The sequence below is a fragment of the Tinamus guttatus genome, unplaced genomic scaffold (assembly GCF_059628265.1).
Source record: "Tinamus guttatus ecotype Peru unplaced genomic scaffold, ASM5962826v1 Tinamus_guttatus_pri_ptg000599l, whole genome shotgun sequence".
In the NCBI taxonomy this organism is placed as follows: domain Eukaryota; kingdom Metazoa; phylum Chordata; class Aves; order Tinamiformes; family Tinamidae; genus Tinamus; species Tinamus guttatus.
Window position 1 is genome coordinate 3,118,371 of NW_028289133.1, and position 20,147 is coordinate 3,138,517.

Genomic DNA, 20,147 nt, shown 5'->3' on the forward strand with positions numbered 1-20,147 from the left:
CATTCAGACACGTTCCAGTTACACTCCCAAGGTGTTCACTGTCTATTTTTACAATATTCCTAGAAGGGATTCCACACAAACCCCACGTCTGACGTCTGCTTTGAAAAATAGCACGAAGCCTTTTGTGGAGGTCCTGTAATCTATTCATGCCAGAAAGGGGCCATTTTCATTTCCCACATCCAAATACTGCAGCAAACCACGTGTGCATCATATTACAGGAGAACGAACGTTATTCCAACCTCCCCAACTTCAAAATGCTTCTTTATTTTTTCACATTTCCAAATATGCAGCTCAGAAAGCTCTATTTTCTGTTTGCCTACAGCCTTCCTCTAGACGTACAAAACGCAAGCAGGTTTTGGACGAGCACTCAGCCAGCTTTCCCCTCCCTGGCTTCCGTTTGTTTTTCCTGCATCAGTTCCTCCTCCTTCTTCTTGTGAAGCTTTAGGAGATATTCGTCAGGTTCAATTCCTGCTTCCCTCAATTCTGCCATGACCTTCTCCAACCGGCGCAACGTGCGAGCGCTTTGCACTTTCCGAGCAGTGATATACAATGTGAATTCCTTGAAACCCATCAGTTTACAGGTATCAACATCACAGATATTTTTTACATCCTTGATTTTGTCCACCTGGGGGAAGAAAACCAATCCCGACATTTTTTCCAGGTCTTCAATATTTACTTGAAACTCAGCCAGCTGGTGACTGAAGCCTATGGGATCATTGGGCACCACAAAAGCCCCCAGCACCAGGGGCTCTGGGGTTGTTCTGCTCCGTCTGGCAAGGATCACTTTGTAGAGGTGGGACGGCACAGCTACATCATCCTTCCCAATCACCTAGGGAAAGAAAAGTTGTTACAGATATAAATCTCATCAAAGCTCATTTGGGGGTTGAGGGGGGATCCTAGTATCTCCAAAATGCTGTGTGCAACCACACATCAGAATCACGTGCACTGCATCACACCACAAGCTGAGACAGAAACGTATTTCCTTGCAGCTTCTTATGTATCTCCTGGGGACCGAGCTAGTTGTTTGTTACCCAAATCTCTCTCAAGTAGAAGACAGTCTCTCAAATGCAAAGGAGAGGAGTAAGCTGCAGTGCTGCTTGGCCACTGTCCACAGGAGGCTTTCTCAGAAGGTTCTGGGCCTTTCTCATATAACAAAACTTTCTATCTGGCTGTTAAAAGCAATGAGACAGACAAAAAGTCAAATATTCGTTAGTAATTGCCTAAGCAATTTGTCCAGGATTTTTGCAGATACTAAGTTGTAAGAGTGAATTCCACTCAAATTTTTCCAAGTAGAGGAAGTTTTCCAAGCCGAAACTGAACTGGAACCAAATCTGAAAAACGTTTTGGGAGCAGGGAGTCAGCCAAGCCCCCAGCTCCCTAATCCCCCAGGGCAGATCAGTTAGCAGAGCTGACACGAAGGGCCGGCAGGTCCTTGTCACACTGCAGTGCACTGTGAACGCTCTCAAAGCTCTTCTCACTAACGGTGGCTCCACGTTATACTTTAAAGTCCCTTATTGACAGATCTAAACCAGAAACGTTCAAAAGCCACTCTAAAAATCCATTCTAATTTATCTCGTAAATTATTTTTTGTGCCTATGCTAAATAAACATTTTTACGAAGGGTCCCAGATACAAAAGTAGTACATTTAGTGGCTTTTAGTATCTTGAAAGAGGGAAGTTGGTCCAAAGAAAAGGCATGATTTGATGCATGTATTTATTCCACATTCATTATAAAACACTCCAGGAGCTTGAATACGTTGGGTTTCCTGCTGTGTCCAGAGACCAGGATCCCAGCCTTGAAGTACTATGAAGGGATGACCAGGATCATGAATTTATTTAAAGCTTGTAGAAAACTCACACGCACATGTATGTAGTAGAAAACCCATCCCGCATCGAGAATTAATCTGAAGGAATATTCCATTTTATGATGAACAAATGTAATCTTTCCCCTGTCAGTATTCAAAAATAAAATGGGGCTCATGTGTGCACTTTATTAACTTTTGCTGCAATAGTACTGAGCTTATCTGCTGTGCTGACAGAAGCTCAACGCTCACACACAGAACTGCAGTGTTTGCTCAACCTGCTGCATAACTGCTTCCTAAAACTGTACTTTTATCCTAATGGCAACAAAAGATGACGTGGATGCTCTGCAAGAGCTACCCAGGGATCTTGTTTTATACATAAAATCCAGTATTGGAGCATTATATACAGGGTGTGTAACACTTGCAAAAGCAATGGCTGCTCGTTTGGATTTTTGTTAGATACCTGCCTTCTCTGGAACTGCATTTTATTTGCATCTATTTCACTGCCACAACCAATTAAGGTGTTTTACAAACTAATCTGGCCTATCAGTTCAGACATGCTTTGTCCAGTCATATATTCTGTACAACTCAGAGGAAACACTTCTTACCTCTGCTTTATTTCGTGAGCATTCAGCACTTCTGCAAAAGATGATACATTTTAAAACCCAAACTTGGCCTGTGGCTACAGAAGCAAGGTTCAGTTCATCTATTCCCATCAGTTATTTCAGTTAAGAATGCTTGCAGTGCTTGAAGTGTGTCCTCTGCCTCCACTGCCAGGTCTGACTGGTTAGACCTATCCTCAAAAAGTGCCTTTAAGAGAAAGGGAAACCTCTGGCAAAGAGGTGGAACATTTGCTCTTAGACTTGTTTATTCTTCTGCCAAAACAGAGCATTTTCCTCCCCTTCCCTAAACCAGGCTACTTAACAGCACCTCTGTATCACCTTGCTGTGGTTTACACTTCTCTACAGAAGTGATGCTGCTTGTGCCACCGACCTTCTCCCAAATAAAGCCCTGCCTGGGCATATAACAATCATTGAAACAGGCAAGCAGTTCCCTAAATAAACGCCTTATGTTAAAGCTACTTTCCCTTTCAGCAAGGGCAGATGTCTTGATAGGGAAATTAGAGCTCCTGAGTGTCAAAGCACTTTGCATTTAGCATTGGGTGTAGGTGAAACCGGAGTTACAGCCCCTGGGGATCAGGAGCATGAATAATCAAAACTGACTGATGTACAGGTAAGTTTAAAGTATACTGAAAACTACGCATCAATCCACAGCTGTATCTAGTAGCTTAAAACTGAACTAGAAAATGGAGAGTGCTGGAGTCTAACCTTGCTGGGATGGCTGGCACTCAGATCAGGGGAAATGAAAAGGGGCCAAGGAGGATGAAAAGCCCTTGGAGGGGCAGTTTGCATTTCTGTATCCCCCAAGCACAAGCAGTGGGTGACAGCGTTGAAGGCTGGAGGCTCTAGTTCCTTTCCTCCCCCTGGAAGGGCCTGCACGAGGCCGCGGGGCACCTCGGAGCTGCTCCAGCTCCAAGGGATGTTTGTCGTGAGCCTGAACTCTGCTCATGGGGTTTCCCAGGGCTCCTCATTTGCCGCTTGCCCGTACAACGTCCCACCCTTCCAATTCTAAGCCTCTTCATGTACCTTTTCCCCCCCGTTTTCAATGGGCACATACATCCTTGGACCTCCTTACCTCTGCTGCCGGCCCTCCCCAACACCTCCCACGCAGCAGCATCCTGCCCCTGCCAAAAAAAGGGCCAGAGGAAGGGCGAGCTGCGGAGGGAGCTGCTCCGAGGAGCTGCAACCAGGGGCTGCGTGGCAAATGCAGAGCAAAGAGGTGAAGGCACCGCGTGAGCGAGCAGGGGATTGAGGCTGAGGAGCGAGTGGGTGGGTAGAAAGGCTGGGGAATGAATAGAGCCGTGCACAGAACAGTTAGGTATGAGATGGAAACACTCCGAACGCCTGGAGTGGGCGTCAGGGGAAAACAGACCCGCTGCTTATGGAATATTATGCAAATAGAGAGAGATTCTATGCAAAATAATGTGTTTGTGCACAGTATACGCTGCCATGAAGGAAAGAATGAAAGACAGAACGAGGGCCATCTCAAAAAAAAAAAAAAAAACCTTCTTTTTGAAAAAAGGTAATTCTAAATAAAACTCAACACTGTACAGATAATGGCCATGAATGTAACTTATGCACCACTTCAGTTGCACGTAAACTCCCTTTTGAGGATTTAAAAGAAATTTTAAATAGCGTACAGGCTTTATACTAGTCCTCTTAATAGCACTAAACATCTTCTACAATTACTTTACAGAGTTCCAATCCTGTTAAAGTGATTAAAACAAGTTTCACCCTGACAAAGTGGTCAGTCCACAACAGTGTTCTTCACTTGCACAAAGCTCTATCCCCCAGGTCATTCTGCTGGAAAACACCATGAAGTATTTTCTCTATTAAAGGAGAACAAAAGGAAGGTGCCCTAAGAGAATGAGCATGAGTCAAACGTGCTCCTCTTCTGCAACTTGAACTGAAGCACACGAGGCATCACTGGTAATTTATGCAGCCAGGGCAATCCCACGATTACTGTTAAAAAGAAATGTAGTCCCTGAACAAGCCATAATAATTCCCTTGCATCATAGTGCCTTGGAGTGTACAGCTTTTCTAAGGGCACAGATACAGAAGCTGCTGCTGAATGCTCCTTGCAGCCTGTGCAAGCAGCTCAGTGCCAGGAGCAGTAAAGCACCAAGTGAAGTTAGCAACGAGCCAGGGAAAACCCCAACAAATTTGTTTCCTATTGCCACCTAGAGGATTTTCCTACCTTAGCTACAGCAGTCTGGATCACTGCTCTGATCTGCACCATCGTGTTCAGCCCAGCGCGTGCCAAACAGCGGCACGTGGCACACGGGGTGGAAAGCAGGTCAAGATCATCTGTGGACAGATGTTGACTTTGATTTGTGCTAGCCTCTCCACAGGCAGAGGATGATCTTCCCACAATCAGTGCGACGGCTCTGTCCCAGCTGGAGAACGACAGGTTTTAATAGTATCTGTGACTCAAATCTCAGAGCCAGGGGACACAGCACTGGTTTGCTGCAAATCACTGCTGTGCCAGCTGCCTTCGCAGCGCACTGGGGAAACGACACCAGGTAAGCTTTTGCTTTGCCCTTTGGAAGTTTCCGTTTTTGCATTCCTACTAAAAAAGAAAAAAAAAAAAAAGAACTTAAAATCTTCCACATTTTCAACAGCCTGGGAAGCAGAAATATCCAACCTAAAAGCCTTTAAAAATATTCCCTTCCCACCTATACATGTAATATCATGTGAAATTTCAAATATGGCTTGTCTTCGCTGTCCATATTAGTTCAGCAGAAAAAAATATTAATTGCCCTAACATTTCAGAGTATTCCACTTACTTTTGCTTTGCTTGTTTTGTTCAGTGGGCTGGCTCCAGTTGAAGCCCTATGCCCAAACTTGACAATCTTGTAATGTTGTAGTATTAGATAACACATTTTCAGCACAATGTTCTTTTTGGTTTTTATTTCAAGTATTAACATTGGAACACGATACCCATATGCCACAAGTGTATAGAAGCCTTTTCCCCCCTTGATATCCAATTAATCATGGACAGCAGTCATGACTACGGGCTGCTAAAATACGTGCAGTTCTTGACATTTGGAGATGTTTACCTTTTGCTAAAATAATAAATGTGCTGGTAAGGAACTGAAGAGCTTGCAGGCACAGACAAAGATAAAGGCAGAAGCAGCAAGATTTCTTAAACCAGAGGGAACTCGAGTGTTGATACATTTGGTCTCACGGCCAAGTCACTGAATAGGGATTTTTCTAGCATTCTGCTCCCTGCATGATTTTTATTAAATCTTGTAACTCTTCCTACTTGATTTTCTTTTTAATTTCAGAAAGAAGGAATTTGATAATATTTGTGAAGAGCTTAGATGTTAAAATAAAGATAGTTGTTGGGGCACATTGGGTAATTTGAAGCACAGCACATTAAGGCCACCTTCATGGGAGGAACCAGACAGAAAAGAGGCAGGGGCAAAGTTGTCCCTACAAATTACAATTTACAGATTAAGACAAAGAAAACCCCATTCTTCATAAATAGAAATAAGGTTGCATGTAAGCATAACAGCGGAAACCAAAGACATTATTGGAAACAAAACAACTGAATCTTAGTAAAACAATTAAAACAACTATATTACATTTTAATTTCATCCTGAATTTTATGCTTTTATAAGCATAAAAGAAAGGGTAAGGAATAATTTCTTAAAGAAAGATATGCTCAATCTAATAGTAGTATTTTGCCACCTAGTGACTAGAAAATGAAAATCAGCCATGAAGAGAATTAGCAGAAGGGTCTAGTCGTTAATCAGCAAGTGACAGCTCAGGATTCACAATTATCTGAAATTCTACAATATTTTGGTAACCAGAAGTCATAATCAATCACGATTTTACTGTGACTACACACTCAGGATGCATTTCCTGCATCAAAAGGGCACTGGCAAATGCATTCAAATGGTAACTCCAGAATTTCCCTCTGCACTCTAGCAACCCTTTCTTCCCTATCTTTCTAATAACCAGAGATTAAATTAATATAGAGCAGAAATTAGAAGTTCCTAAAAGCAAATATACACACGATTCTGCACACTTGGTAGGTAACAACACTTCCACCTGCATCTGGCATTGATGAAATTAAGAGTTATCACGATTCCGGAGGGACAGGTTTCAGGCACATCATGCCCATCACCCTGAACACGACAGCAGCCCTCTGGGCAGGTGCTTGTTTTGTTTTAACTCTTTTGACTCGAGGTGTGATCTGGCCCCAGACAGGTCTTGCTTTAGATAAAATCACTCAAGCTAATAACACGAACCCACGCTTGACAACATAGGGCTTTATTGTAACAGGATAATGAATTCTGAACAGAAACAGACTTTCCAGCAGCATGGGAAGTTCCCTTTAATATCAGCGTTTTTTCCTCTACTTGATTGCTGCAAGAGCATTAACTGCCCTCACTCCAATCCCTTCTGGGTTTGTGATGGGCAGCACTAATTCTGTTAACACTGTTTTTCCCAATGATTTGAGAGAATCTATCAGATGGCATTGAGAAGAGCTGAGTGGTGTGAGGGCAGTCCCTGAAATACAGCAGACACTACAAATACAAACCAAATTAACAAACTGTCATAAATTTTCAGAGCCAAACACTCCAAATACAAACGTATTTCAGTAAGATTCAGGTTGTTATGGCTGGCCTGATTGCTATTGCTAAGTCATTTGGCAATCCTAGAAAAACTGAAAGATGATAACAGTGTCCCTAAAAACACTGCTATGGCATTGAGAGATGAAAGTTATATTAAAATAAAAAAAAAAAAAAGGGAATGTGTATATGTATTACGATGTCCTGTTCATGGGACCACAGACTGGCTCTTCCACAGAATCCATCTAGCTTACTCACCACCAAACTCAATACAGCCCCTATCATCACTCTCCTTATAATGAAAGAAGCTTCAGGACGGGAGCAGTGCTAAATAAAAGCAACCCCATAAATCTCCCCTGCACTCCCTTCTCCTCCGATCTTAACCCAGCATCTATTATTTTCATTTGTCCATCACATCTAAATTTAGGGTTGACAAAAGCCCTGCTGGTTATGCCAGGCTGATCTAAGACCTAGACCTTTGAAAATAAGTTTTACGGGACGTGTAAAATGGACCTGCATCCATTACTGTCTATGCAGCCTCGGGGACGTCAACAAGCAGTAACAGCCCTCAAGTTTATTTCTTCCTTTACCGGGGATTTCTTCCACTTACAGTGTTTTTATTAAGAAGGAATCTCTGCTAAGTTTGAAAGTTGACTAAGAACCTGTAAAGCACCATCATATATGCAAGAGAAGCAGTTTGCTTTTCAGTGACTTTTTTACCACAGATACAGGATGACAAATAAGCATCTCCTCTGAGATAGCTATTATGTATCTCTGGACCAAGTAGCCATTCTACTTTGAGTATTAAACCATGGTCATGATGCCAGAACAACTTCAGCGAATATATGTACATAAAAAGCAGCCTTCTTCAAGCAATAAACAAACCTCTCTGTATTGTCCTTTGACAGACACAGCTGATCCTTCTTATATTAAGATTTAATACAGTGACAGCAGGAACAGGAGGGTGGAGAATTGAGCACGATGCAGCAAAAATCACTGCAAAATTCTCTAGTTCAAACTCAAAATCTGCTGACAGAGGAAAATCGCTGCAGTGACAGTCACTGGAGAACAGCAATGTATAAAACAAGACAGTGTCACTTTGATCTGGACAAAGATGAAAAATCTGCATTTGGCTGTGCAATGACACAGAACAGATTTTTCCTGCTGGCATTCTATTTTACATATATTCTTGAAATATATTTTGCAGATATCGAGCCCAGTCATCAATCGTGTCTTTGCAAAAAAAGCCTCCACTGGAAACAGATGAAATGACAGAACGTATCTCAGGATACAGCAAGTTCAGCCAATAGACAGAACAGCACTGGCATCTAAGGAGTTCAAGGTTAATTCCCTTTCTGGAATTAAGCAGCAAATGGTAGAGAGCCCAAGCAGGAACTGGGAACCATGCCATGACCGAAGCTCTGTTTTTCCTTTATAGTGATCTAAAAATAACCTTTGGGGATGTCTCATGAGAAAAACACCAGGCTGTATATGTATTTCACCACTCATTTAGCCAAAAATAAGGTAACAGAGATTGAAAGGAGGCTCTGAAACAACACAATGCAGTCACACCAACTGAAGTATTTCTGTGTCATCTTTCTCAGTTCTCTCGTGGAGGAAGAGAAGAGCATTAAGAAGAGCTTTGCTGTAACAGTTCTGTTGGCAGACCACAGGTTGTGCATTTCAGCACTTCGGTGTGTACTATAGCACTTCTCCTTAAACAGCAGCTAAAGGCAAAGATATTTCCCATATCGACTTCGTAAGTCCAAGCAATGAGGACTAAAAGCCTTTCATTTCTAAGGCATTTGTCTGAATCTAACAGCGTTCACTTCTGAAAGACAGCACAGGGTTACCTTCCAGGCTCATCTAGAAGCAAACTCCAAATTCTTGCTTTAGGGGCAAAATCCCAGTCTGCTAAAGACAAAAGCAATGACTGTAATTGCACTTGGGGTATCTGCCTGGCAAAAGAGCCTCTACACACAGCTTTGACAGAGCCCAGCCCCTCTTCTTGCAGTACATGTTGGTGCAGGGAAAAGCAGACAAACAAATACCCTCCGCTTTGAAATCTCTTCCCCCCTGAGGACAACTTCAACTGCAAGAACTTACACTACACACATATTTGAAAATAACAAAGCACTTCTCAATCTGTGTTTATTTACACTTAGCAGTCTATGTACACTTAGGAGTGTTGCTTAAGTTACAGAGAAAAAAAAATTACAACTTTTTTCCCCGCTGGTAGCTAGCATTATCTATTCCTAAATTCATGACCCCAAGTTTAAGTATAATCTATGTAATGAATCCCACTCTAGGAAAGCTGACAAAGAAGGGTTTATAAATGCTGCCAAATGATAAAATGAAAACACAAATGCCATCATTTCATTATTTTCAATTCCACACTGAACTCCACTTCAGAGTTTATACCAAGACCAAACCTGATAGCACGTCCATGAAAGACCAGAGTTGTCAAACCCAAAGATGATGAAGACGCCTTGGCACCAGAGAACAGAACAATACGATAATCAAAGCAGCATGCACATTTTGTGCCACTATTATTCCATCACTGTATGCTGCTATCAAATTACTTAGAAAAAAGGCAGTAAGATACAGTGCCTACTCTTATTTTTACCTGCAGAATATCAAAATTTACATTTCAGAAACAAAGCACAGAGTCACTTTTTTTTTTTTTAAGAAAGTTTCTTTTGTAAATAAACACTTTTTTCTAGAAACAAAAACTAGAAAAGGATGATCAGGACTGAAGTGAAGGAGCTGGTGGGCTGCACAACTCAAGTGCTTGCTGGAAAACCATTTATAAAATGCTAAATTTTATAGCATTATAAAATGCTATAAAATCAGCTCACATGATTTTTAATTCTTTGCAAGATGAATGCACTTTTAAAGGATTAAAAAAAGGACCCCTTCCTTTGGGTGGCAAGGAACATAGCCACTCTAAAGACAGCTTTACCACTGACTTACTGCATGGCACTGACCATCACCAAAGCACTATTTATCTCCCTGAAAATGTGAAGAATCACCACCTTCCTCAGAAGGATGTGCTGATAACTGAAGTTAGGAATTGCCACTGAATATTAAAAAGATAAATTACTACTGTACTTTCATGTGCATAACTTATGACTGTCTGAAAGCAAAACAAAAATATCCACCCACAAGTCTCTCATTCCACCAGAGTGAAGGTTATAGACATGTGTGGGTGATACAAGGGACAGTTCTTGAAAGTGAAAACCTCAAAGTAAGCAGGCAGAATTACACTCCATCACTATTGAGTTCCCAGCTTGATCTAACAGAAATCAATTGTACATTTATAAGGGATAAATAGCATGTAAATTTTACTGCTAATCAAGCTGGGGTTGAAAGCTCAACTTCCCTCCTGTTCCCATCTCTCATATCGCTCCGAAACAGGGACTTGCTCATAACAAACTCATTCACTGCTCCTCAGAGAACTGGCCAGACAACTCAATTGCTCCTGAGCCGACACTACTGATTATCCAAGGACTTATTTGCAAAGAAAAATATTTTTTCTAGCTAGTATGCTAACTAAGTACAAAATATAGTATTAATTATTTGCATCATGCTAGGTAGTATCTAGCAACTGAAAACAACAGTATTTCATTACACTAGAAGCAGAACTTTATAAACCACACCCCCCTCCTTGCAAATGTTACTCTTTCAGATCCTACAGAAATATAAACACATTTGCAGAGAACAATTTGGGACAAGCAAGAATAAGTTCATCTCTCAACTTGGTAGCCTTTCTTGTTGGCCTGTCTGCCACTGATGTCTTAGAGACTGTGTATGATCAATCCTCAAACTTCTGTGTATTTTAAGCATGTAACAAAAACAGGAGGCCAAAACAAAGATGGAAGCAGCAGTACCACACACAAGTAGTTACACTAAATTCACCTAAGCTTGAATGAAGTCTTTCAGTTGGCTTTGGTGGTCTTAGATGAGGCCTCAAAACTGTCATCTTAAGCGATGCACATGGGATTTCATCAAACTGCTTTTAAAATTAATGCAGCATTGGCATTCAAACCCTCTACATAGCTCAGAGTTCCACCCTGCCTTTGCAATGCAATCACTCTAAAATATGTCAATAAATGATTGAATGGATGCACACACATCAGCAAAACCCACTAGCTCTCTAGTCAGATGCTGTCACGTATTATAGAAGTCAGAGTACAGTTTTGCTACAGATTGTGAGAAGACATTTAGTAGCCCTGTCTTCTAAAAATGTACTTTATAAATGTGTAGGCAGAATATATCTCCAGTGAACTAGACTTCTCTGATACTTTGCTTTTAATAGGAATTTTATCTTTGTTTTTTCAAGCTATAATGAAAAGAACACTTTAAATAAGGAATTAACAATACTTAACAGTGTGCTGTTAACAACATAGGCTCATACCTGATAAGTAACTCTCTTCTTTCCATCACCACCTGTTTCGGGCAAGGTCAGGGGTCCAGAAACAACCCAGACATCCTCAAATCTCTCGGTCAATTCCCGACAATACATTTCCATTCTGAAAAGATATTTATCAGATTAAATAATGTTAGCTAGGAAAGCTTAATCACCTCAGAAACACCAGTAGGAAGGATGAGATCAACTACTGACTGTTCTGGGGCATTTATCCAAACTCTAATGACTGACACATGCCCAAGAAGGTAAAATGCAGGCAAAAGTCTTTCCAGATTCACTTATTTGCAAATAGGCATGTGTTAGCAATGCACATTTGAAAAGAGTTTTCTGTAGTTTTACCACATTCCTTGAAAATCATAATTCTGTACTCACTTACACTGGACACTATAAAGATACTGATGTCTTCTAGAAGAGTAAAAAGATACAAGTGAAAAACCTTATCTGACTGTTACTGGAGGCAAGGGACTTGAACAAACACCTAAGACCTAAAACAGTGATGACTCCATGTGCAGCACTGAGCTCTTCAAAAATCAACATCCAAACACATAGATGTGAACACTCTTGTACTGGAAACGCTTTTTTTTTTTGTGAAGAGACGTTAAGCCAGAAATCTATTCTTCCTAGTTTCTACTGAACTTACCCTACAAACAGACACCTTAATCCTGGTAATACTTTATTTACTCTATATAAACATCCTCTACAGCTTTACTAGACAAAGAACTGAAGTGGTCATTCTTCTTACACTGTGAGGAATGAGTTACCTTTCAGGGAACATTGCTATGATCGCTACAGGAATCGTGTAAAGTCCCTTAGAATATTCTGAAGATTTTTGATTTATGCCACTGCCTGATATTTTTCATTTAGTTCACTCAACTTCTCACCTGTTCCAAAATCCAGCATTATTTTCATAATTCTGAGGCACAATGTTAGAAAGATAAAATGTTTCAGCCATGGCTCTCTGCATAAAGAAAGAAAACAGTATCACTGCTTTGAAGAATTCTCTATAAAGATGTACTAAAAACACATTTTGGATGTTTCTGGATCAGAATCTTGCTATCTTCATAGAAAAATATAATCAACATAAGATGTCAGGTCATCTTATAATACCCAAGTCACAATATCTAAAGAATTATTTTGGCATAATAAGTGAAAACTGAGGTGCAAACCTTGCAGACTGGATATACTTTTGTTTGACAGAAACATAATACTAGAATATTCAATTCTAGCGCCACAGCAATTACAAAACCCACACTGTAGGAACACAGCAATACATTTGGAAGCAATTAGCTTCCTTTTCAGAAAGGAGAAACATTTTCACTCATGCTTTTTATGTACTGCACTAGCCAAGTGGCTAGCTTTTTCCTCAAAGAAAAGCCTTTACTAAAAATATTGAACAGTATTTTACTATTTTAAAGCAACACAAGCTGTTGGTGATGAAGTGATTTCTAATCTTCAAACATCTACACACTTGGTTAATTTTATGCTTAAAAGCACAAGCTTCCCTAAATTGAAGCTTATATATCTGCAGGTGTAAAGTAACATACACAGGAAAATACAGATTTTCACAAGATCTTAACCCAGAATCTTGATAGTTTCTGTACCTGTCCATGTTCCTCAGACACTTCTTCCTTTTGAAAGGGAAGGGCTGATAAATGCACTTAGGATAACGCGCAACCTCTACCTGCAGTCATTACATTGTGAAATACTTCAAGGTTTTATAACCCTGTATTTGAAAGGTTGTATTATCACGCCATACTGCACCCTACCTCCAGAATCTCTCTGTGCAGGTAGCTCACCATGCCCCAACTCCCCAAACGTCACAAATAACCACAGAGACCCCTCCAGTAACAATAAAGTGACCAGTTCTTTCATGTATCACATGTCACTGGGCTGTCACTCTGTCCCTAGGGTGCTATACAGCACAGAAATACAAATACAAGGCGCTTCTTAAGCTTGCCTGCATTAGGCACGTTTCAGAAGGCAGCCCAGTAAATCCAAGGCTGCTTTGCTGGTCAGCCAAGGTGTTAAGGTATGCTCTTCCTTCAGCTCAAATAAGTGGCAGGTGAAGGCACTTCATACACTGAAAGAACTATGGCAAAGAAAAGGTTCTACTTTATCTCACACACATTTCCAGAAAGGAAAAAGCCTTTAAAATCATCCAGTCAACCTTTGCCAATATGGAAGACTTCTTAGCAGTATTTTTGCTCTGCTCCATGTAGTCTTAAGCACTGCAGCACCTGTCAGCCAGAGCAAAGCTATCTTCCCTATCTCAGTTTACCAGGGCTTCCAAAGACACTTCAGAGGTTTGGTTGCTTCATTGCATACAGAAGGTGACACATGAGAAGTTAAGAGACTTGCTCAACACTATGCAGTGCAAGAACTATCCACACTATCTCTGCTAGACAAGGTAGCCTAGGCATGATTTAATGAGGCAAGGTATATCACCAGAGGACGATTTACAGCATCTGATTTGAGAGTAACAGAGCACTGGAACAGGCTGCCCAGAGAGGTTGTGGAGTCTCCTTCTCTGGAGATCTTCCAAACCCGCTTGGACACAGTCCTGTGCCACGTGCTCTAGGTGACCCTGCGTGTGCAGGGGGGTTGGACTAGATGATCTCTAGAGGTCCCTTCCAACCTTAAGCATTCTATGATTCCATGATTTAGACACCTGAAGAAGCGAGAGCATCATGAGGAACAGACCTTGTAACTCAAGTCCAGCTCTGCACTTCGACAAGACCGTGTTCCATCTCAAAACAAAGAGCAAAAGGAACCTTATACATCACTTTTACTGGTCTTTTTACACTTTCCCTTGATAAATACAAATTAAGAAGGATTCCTACTGTTGAAAACTTGTTATCTCCTGCTGGTGCCATGTGCCCTCGTGACCAGCCGCTCCCAATGTAGTCTTCATTGACAGCACTGAACATTAGAGGGATGTTAGGATCTGGTCTGAATTTACAGTGCCTTCGGTCTGCATCACCTGAGGAATAACACACTAAATTGTTAGCTTATCAGTAAGTTATTAGTTTAAAAAAAAAAAAAAAGTGAAATAAATAGTACAGTACATGGCGCAGAAGACATTGACTATTTTTTCTCTTTAAAATTCAGGGTGTTACCTTAGGCCTAATTTCACATTTGCATTATACAGGACCACTACATATCCTTTCATTGAACTAATTATACAATTATATATTCTCTTCACATTTCTGTTTCACTTTATCAGGGCCTAAACAAGCTAGAAAGAATCCCCTCAAACTTTGCACGTATTTCCCGAGGCAAGGGGCCATTTTCAAGAGTTGTTATTTGTTAGAATGATTCCTTCTTCTATAGACGACTGTGCATACACACACCAGCTTCATGCACTCAGCCTCTTTTTAAAGCATATTAGTACTGAGCCATACACACCCTATGCTTCCTTATGCTCCATCCTGAGAACAAAGTGTGAGAGATGCTCCTCACTTGTTCTCTGCAGAATCCAGAACATCTAAGGACCGCAAGGAAGAAGGGAAGAGGTAGGAAAAGAACATGCATACAGACAATGCATCCATGAATAATTTCCTCTTCTTCACAGACTGTATGTCCACGGAGGTGACACCAAAACCTTTATACCAGTAGAAGGAAGGAACTCTCCGTTTACTTTTTTTTTTTTCCTTTTCTTTTTTAGTTGTTTATTTTTGATAAAGCACATAACATGATACTTTGGCTCTCAGGACTGATGCTTAGGAAGCAAAACTGATAAATTTATTACTGTGCAAAATTAAAAAAAAAAAAAAACAGGAATCCTACTGAATCTCAGTACTTAAAACAGTGTAATTTACCTATTGAACCTGAAAAATGGAAACTCTATCCCCACTTATTCTCTGTTCAATTATTTGGTAAAAATGGGCAATTTCTGTCATAATCAGCTTTATATATCTCACTTGCACATAAAACCGGCTTCTCTCCATTATGTTTCTGAAATATTTGCATTTTTATTTATCATTAAAAACTACCTAGCTTATTTAATACTCCACACTCTTTCAAAGGTCCAATACACAGAGGGCTTCTATGGCAAATACATCATCATTCAGCATCATTCTGCCTCGAGTTTCAACTAGAGTAGCTATCAGACACAAATCAGGGTTGAATGTCTCAAGATGTTTTAATTTCAACTTACAGATTAGTTGTCACTTGGAAAACATTTTAACAATCTAGTTTTTAAAGTCCACTTGAAAGCAAGCTTGGAAATACTGCTTTCTTCTCAGAGAGAAATAAAATCAATTCTACCACTTAGGGATTGGCTTTGAATATTTTCAGGATCACACTTTTAATGCTGAAAGATAACACAAAGACGGTGATGAAGATATACCTGAAGGGCTACTACCTTCATAAACCATTTTACAATTATACAGTTGGCTCCACTATAAATAATTTGCCTTATAAAAACTGAAATAACACTATGAATTTAATTTACAGTGACACTATTCCACTCATACTTCATTCAGCACTGATAGCAAAAATGACTGAGCCTTTCTCTTGCATAAAGAACAGTTAAAGAGTATTTGATAATGCACGAGAACTGCATCACAGTAACGGCTGCAGTACGTACTTGAGCTTTAGCTTTGAACAGTTGTACCTGTTGATCCCTTTTACTCCACTTTTATCTCAGAAACACGTATTTCTTTTCCTCCCCTGTTCTGGGGAAACCTCCTCAAGATCTACAGATGAAAGAGACTGGTTATTGAGGGCCTTGACTCTACAAGCATTCCCATGTGTTAGTTACTCAACTGCCATAAGTTGGCCCATGAAGCAAACGACAGTTTACACTAGCTTAGGAAGCAAAAGTTTTATCCACTTGAGCAACAGACAAATTTCTCCTGCCTGCAGTGGGATGGTGAATGGGTGGAAAAAACTACACCTAGAGAAAACTACAGTCTGCCCGCAGGGTCCACAGCCAGCAACCTGCTAAGCCCCTTCTGGGTGTCACAAGTAAATAAACTCCTCCGTACCCAGCGTCTTCTGCTTTGAGATGTGCTCGAGGACCCAGCGGGGCACCCGCTTGGCCTGGTCGTAGGAGAGCGCGTGGTTCGTGTAGCAGCGGGTCTCCGTCCCGGCTCGGGGGAAGCCGAACTCCTCCAGCACAGCCTCCTCCGGCGGCTCTGAGGAGAGAAACCAGCAGAAAGCGGCCAAAAATGAAAGGGGGTGCTCAGAAACCTGGCAGAGAGGCTGCTGCTATAATTAAGACAACGCAATTAAGGGAGCCCACGCACGCTTTTACCAAAAACACTAAGTTGTGCCTACACCTAAGGAATCGCTCTGACTCCTAACAGCCACACACAACTGCCGGTGCTTCCTAAGGGGAGGGAAAGAAAAAATAGAGATAAATTTACGGACAAACTAGGCATTAAAGAGCAAAGCAGGCACCCAGAGGCCCTTTGGTGGCTCCTGAAAACACCCTCCCCCAAGCCCCACCATTACTGGAAAAGCTCAGGTGGGTGAAATCATTGCTTCAAAAACCACCTTGCCTCTCTATTTATGTATTTTTATTTGCCAGAAAGCTTTTTTTTTTTTTTTTCCCCTGTCACAGAGGAATATTCACACATCCCTCTCACAGGCTCCGGATTTACAGCAAAGCACGTTTCCATTTTCACGGCCTCACAGTGCTTCGATACCTGCAAAACCTCGACACGTATATAAAAATACACACGTATATATGTGCATGCACATACACACACGTATATACGTGCGCATGGGGAACCTGCGGCTGCGACTGGGGCCCCGTTTGGACCCGACCTGGCGGCCTCGGCCGCGCCACGGCTCCCCCTCGGCCCCGCCGCTCTTACCCTGCGGCAGCGCCGGCTCCGGGCGGCTCTGGCTGCGGAGGAGCCGCCACGCGGCCCAGCACGAAGCGGCGGCCCCGGCCGCGGCTCCGCAAACGAAGCCGCCCACGAAGCGGCGGCGGGAAGAGGCCGCCATGTCCGGGCGGGTGGCGGGCAGCGGCGGCGGGAAGGGCCGCGCCTGCGCAGCGGCGCCCGCGCCGCCATGACGGGAGGTGGAGGGACCCGCAACAGGCGGTTCGCTAAACGAAAAACTTTTTTTTTTTTTTTTTTTTTTTTTTTTTTGTCCCCACTTCTGTGATCAAATCGAGATGCAGCATTTTATTCCTATTTTAATCAGGGAAACCACCATCCTGGTGATTTAAATTCAACTCCCCACTCCTCCCACTTCTTCCGCAGGTGCCCATTTTGACCCCACCTGGGGCTGCCCCCTGGTTTCCTATCTAGGTTCAAACACCTCCAGCAAAAGCTCTATTATTATTATTGTTATTATTAAGAAAAAGTGGCCTGCTCAGCCATCCAAAACGGTGGGGGGCACCCAGACCTGTCCCCTCGCTGCAGTTCTTGGCATGGTGCTGCAGTTTGGCTGAAAGCACCAGGTTTCGCCTTTCAGTTTTCGCCTTCTTTCTTTTTTTTCTCCCCTTTTCCTGCCTTACTGACCCCACCAGTGCTCAAGCGACAGCAGACAAACTTTTGCAAATCAATCTGAAACCCCCTAAGCCACGGCCCTTCCTTGGGCAATCGCATATGCAGGTTCCCAGGGATTCCCCTTAAACCCCCAGTTGAAGCTCTGCTAAGGCTGCCACCGCAGAAAAGTTACAGTTTTAACATCACACCAACAGGACAAGCGATTATTTGTAATTTATTGTTTATTTTCATATACAAAAAGATAAACTTGAAATAGTTCTTTCTAGTTTTTTTTTTTCTTTTTTTTCTTTTTTTTTCTTTTCTCCCCTCCTATCTGTTGGGGTGTCGCTGCTTCACACGGGGCAAATACTACATTCATACAGGTTTATTCGGGCGCCCAGTGCAAAGCTGAAGCAGCGAAACTCCAAGCTGGCAGATCTAATTTCAAACTTGAGACTCATTTCTAAAATACCACAGTAAAAAGGAACAAAGATCCACTGCAAATTCATGAACTATGATACAATGTTCTTTCCAAAATGTCTTCATTTCATAACTGCAATACAATGGATGTCTGCATTAGGCCATTTTATATATGTATGTGTGTGTGTGTATATACACACACACATCTAAGTGTGTGTGTGTGTATACATATAAAATATATATATATTTAAAAAAAATCAGCACACTTCAATCCAAAAGGGGTTACAGCAACGAGCTTAACTCTCTGTATACTTTTTCTTTAACAGGATACTTTAGTATAACTTTTGTTAACTCAGTAGTACAAGCTATCTCTGTTCTACATTTTTATAGCTACAAGAGTGAAATATAACCTACAACATTTACATTTCACATATCTTGGTATACAAACAGTACTTACTGAATTTGAGCCAAGGACCAAAAGACTCTAAAAATTATTTCACCATCTGATAGAGCTTCCTGTAATTTACACTGTTTGCTTCTGCAATCTTCAAAATCATTTACTTAATCTCATAGTTTGAGTTTAAATCCATTCAAAACTGGAAATCCTGGAGAAACAGGTTACTGCAAACTCTTATGTATACTCTATATATACAAGTTAAGTAACACAGCGTAATAAGACGTAGCTATTTATCCTAAAACTGATATACACATATTTCACTACGCTAGACAAGTCTTAGGATTTTTATTTTATTTCTTTAAATAAAGCACAAATTTAGAAGTAGCTGGTAAAACTTACAATATGATGGTTTTAAATGACAAATGGCTAGGGTGAGATTTCGTTCCGCTAGTGCCAAAACATTTTCTTGTGAGTTTTGTACTATGCTGTGTTGTTTAACTGTATGCGCCTAACGTTACATGCAGAAAGCTCTTTCCACAAGAATTGACATCAAACTGTACTTAGGTCAACTTTACAGTACAAAATTTGTCAAACTTAAGGACGTATGTGAAAATATTAACAGGTGAAAGATCAGCCTTTCAACTCTATCATGAGGATCACGCAGATTTCCTAAGCGGTTTGAGCAGATTGGCAATGGCATTGTGCGGACTTATGGCATAGATCTGAGGTCAAGAATGTTACTTAGTTTGCAGTAACCACCTCCCTTAGCTCTAATCCACCCACAGGTCAACTTTTGCATCCTAGTTATTCCATTAGAAGGCCAGCAGCATTGCAAATTGCCTCCTTCTGGGAGATTTTAATGCTTCTCTGGAGTGATTCACCAAAGAGGATCATCAGCCATCAATAGCCATAGAAACATTTGACACTTGTGGGTAAAAAAATGGGGAAGAAAAATATTTTCTCCTCTTCCTTTAAATTAATTCTTAGATTGGGGAGTTACTTCTTTGTCCAAGGAAAATGGAAACTGTACCGTTGCATTAGCTATGTAGATAAATAAAAACAACAACAACAAAAACAGGTACTCAGAAAAGAGAAGGTAGCTGGAGGAAGGGCCCAACATGTTATAGGCCTTGTCAACATGTATTTTGCTATCCAGAAGGTCGTTCTGGTGTTTACACTATCCAACATCCTCCTCCTCTTCCTCAGTCACGTTTGGGTTCTTGTTTTTGTTTTGTTTTGCCTTGTTTTAATGAGGGTGGCAATCCAGAGATGCCAGTGACTACTGAATTAGGGTTTTAATTGACAAGGATGGTTACTGGGTAAACTTCAGTTCGTTAAAGTTACAGAAAAGTCACATAAGGTATGGCCAAGGCTTTCCTTGTCACAAAAGCAAAAGCTAATGAAATCTTCCCAGAATATGCTAAGGTTTTGCAATAACAACCTCACTGGAATGTTAT

At 41.2% G+C, this 20,147-nt stretch overlaps 1 protein-coding gene across 1 annotated transcript; it reads right to left on the reverse strand.

Moving 5' to 3' along the window:
• Window positions 1-362: 362 nt before the first annotated feature.
• On the reverse strand, window positions 363-17,393 carry EXOG (exo/endonuclease G). The gene is made up of 6 exons (XM_088534766.1): window positions 17,253-17,393; window positions 16,419-16,568; window positions 14,271-14,410; window positions 12,312-12,388; window positions 11,419-11,533; window positions 363-829 (listed from the first exon to the last, which is right to left on the reverse strand). The coding sequence occupies exons 1-6, from the start codon at window positions 17,383-17,385 to the stop codon at window positions 368-370; spliced, it is 1,077 nt and encodes a 358-aa protein (XP_088390892.1). The 5' UTR covers window positions 17,386-17,393; the 3' UTR covers window positions 363-367.
• Window positions 17,394-20,147: the final 2,754 nt, after the last annotated feature.

Bases quoted from the DNA above. Each gene is read 5' to 3' on its own strand.
- EXOG (XM_088534766.1), bottom strand. From the start codon at position 17,385: ATGGCGGCCTCTTCCCGCCGCCGCTTCGTGGGCGGCTTCGTTTGCGGA. The intron at 11,534-12,311 runs GTGAGAAGTTGA...ATATCTTTTCAG, and splicing joins AATGCTGGATTTTGGAACAG to AATGGAAATGTATTGTCGGG. The intron at 830-11,418 runs GTATGAGCCTAT...TTCTTTCCCTAG, and splicing joins AGAAGAGAGTTACTTATCAG to GTGATTGGGAAGGATGATGT.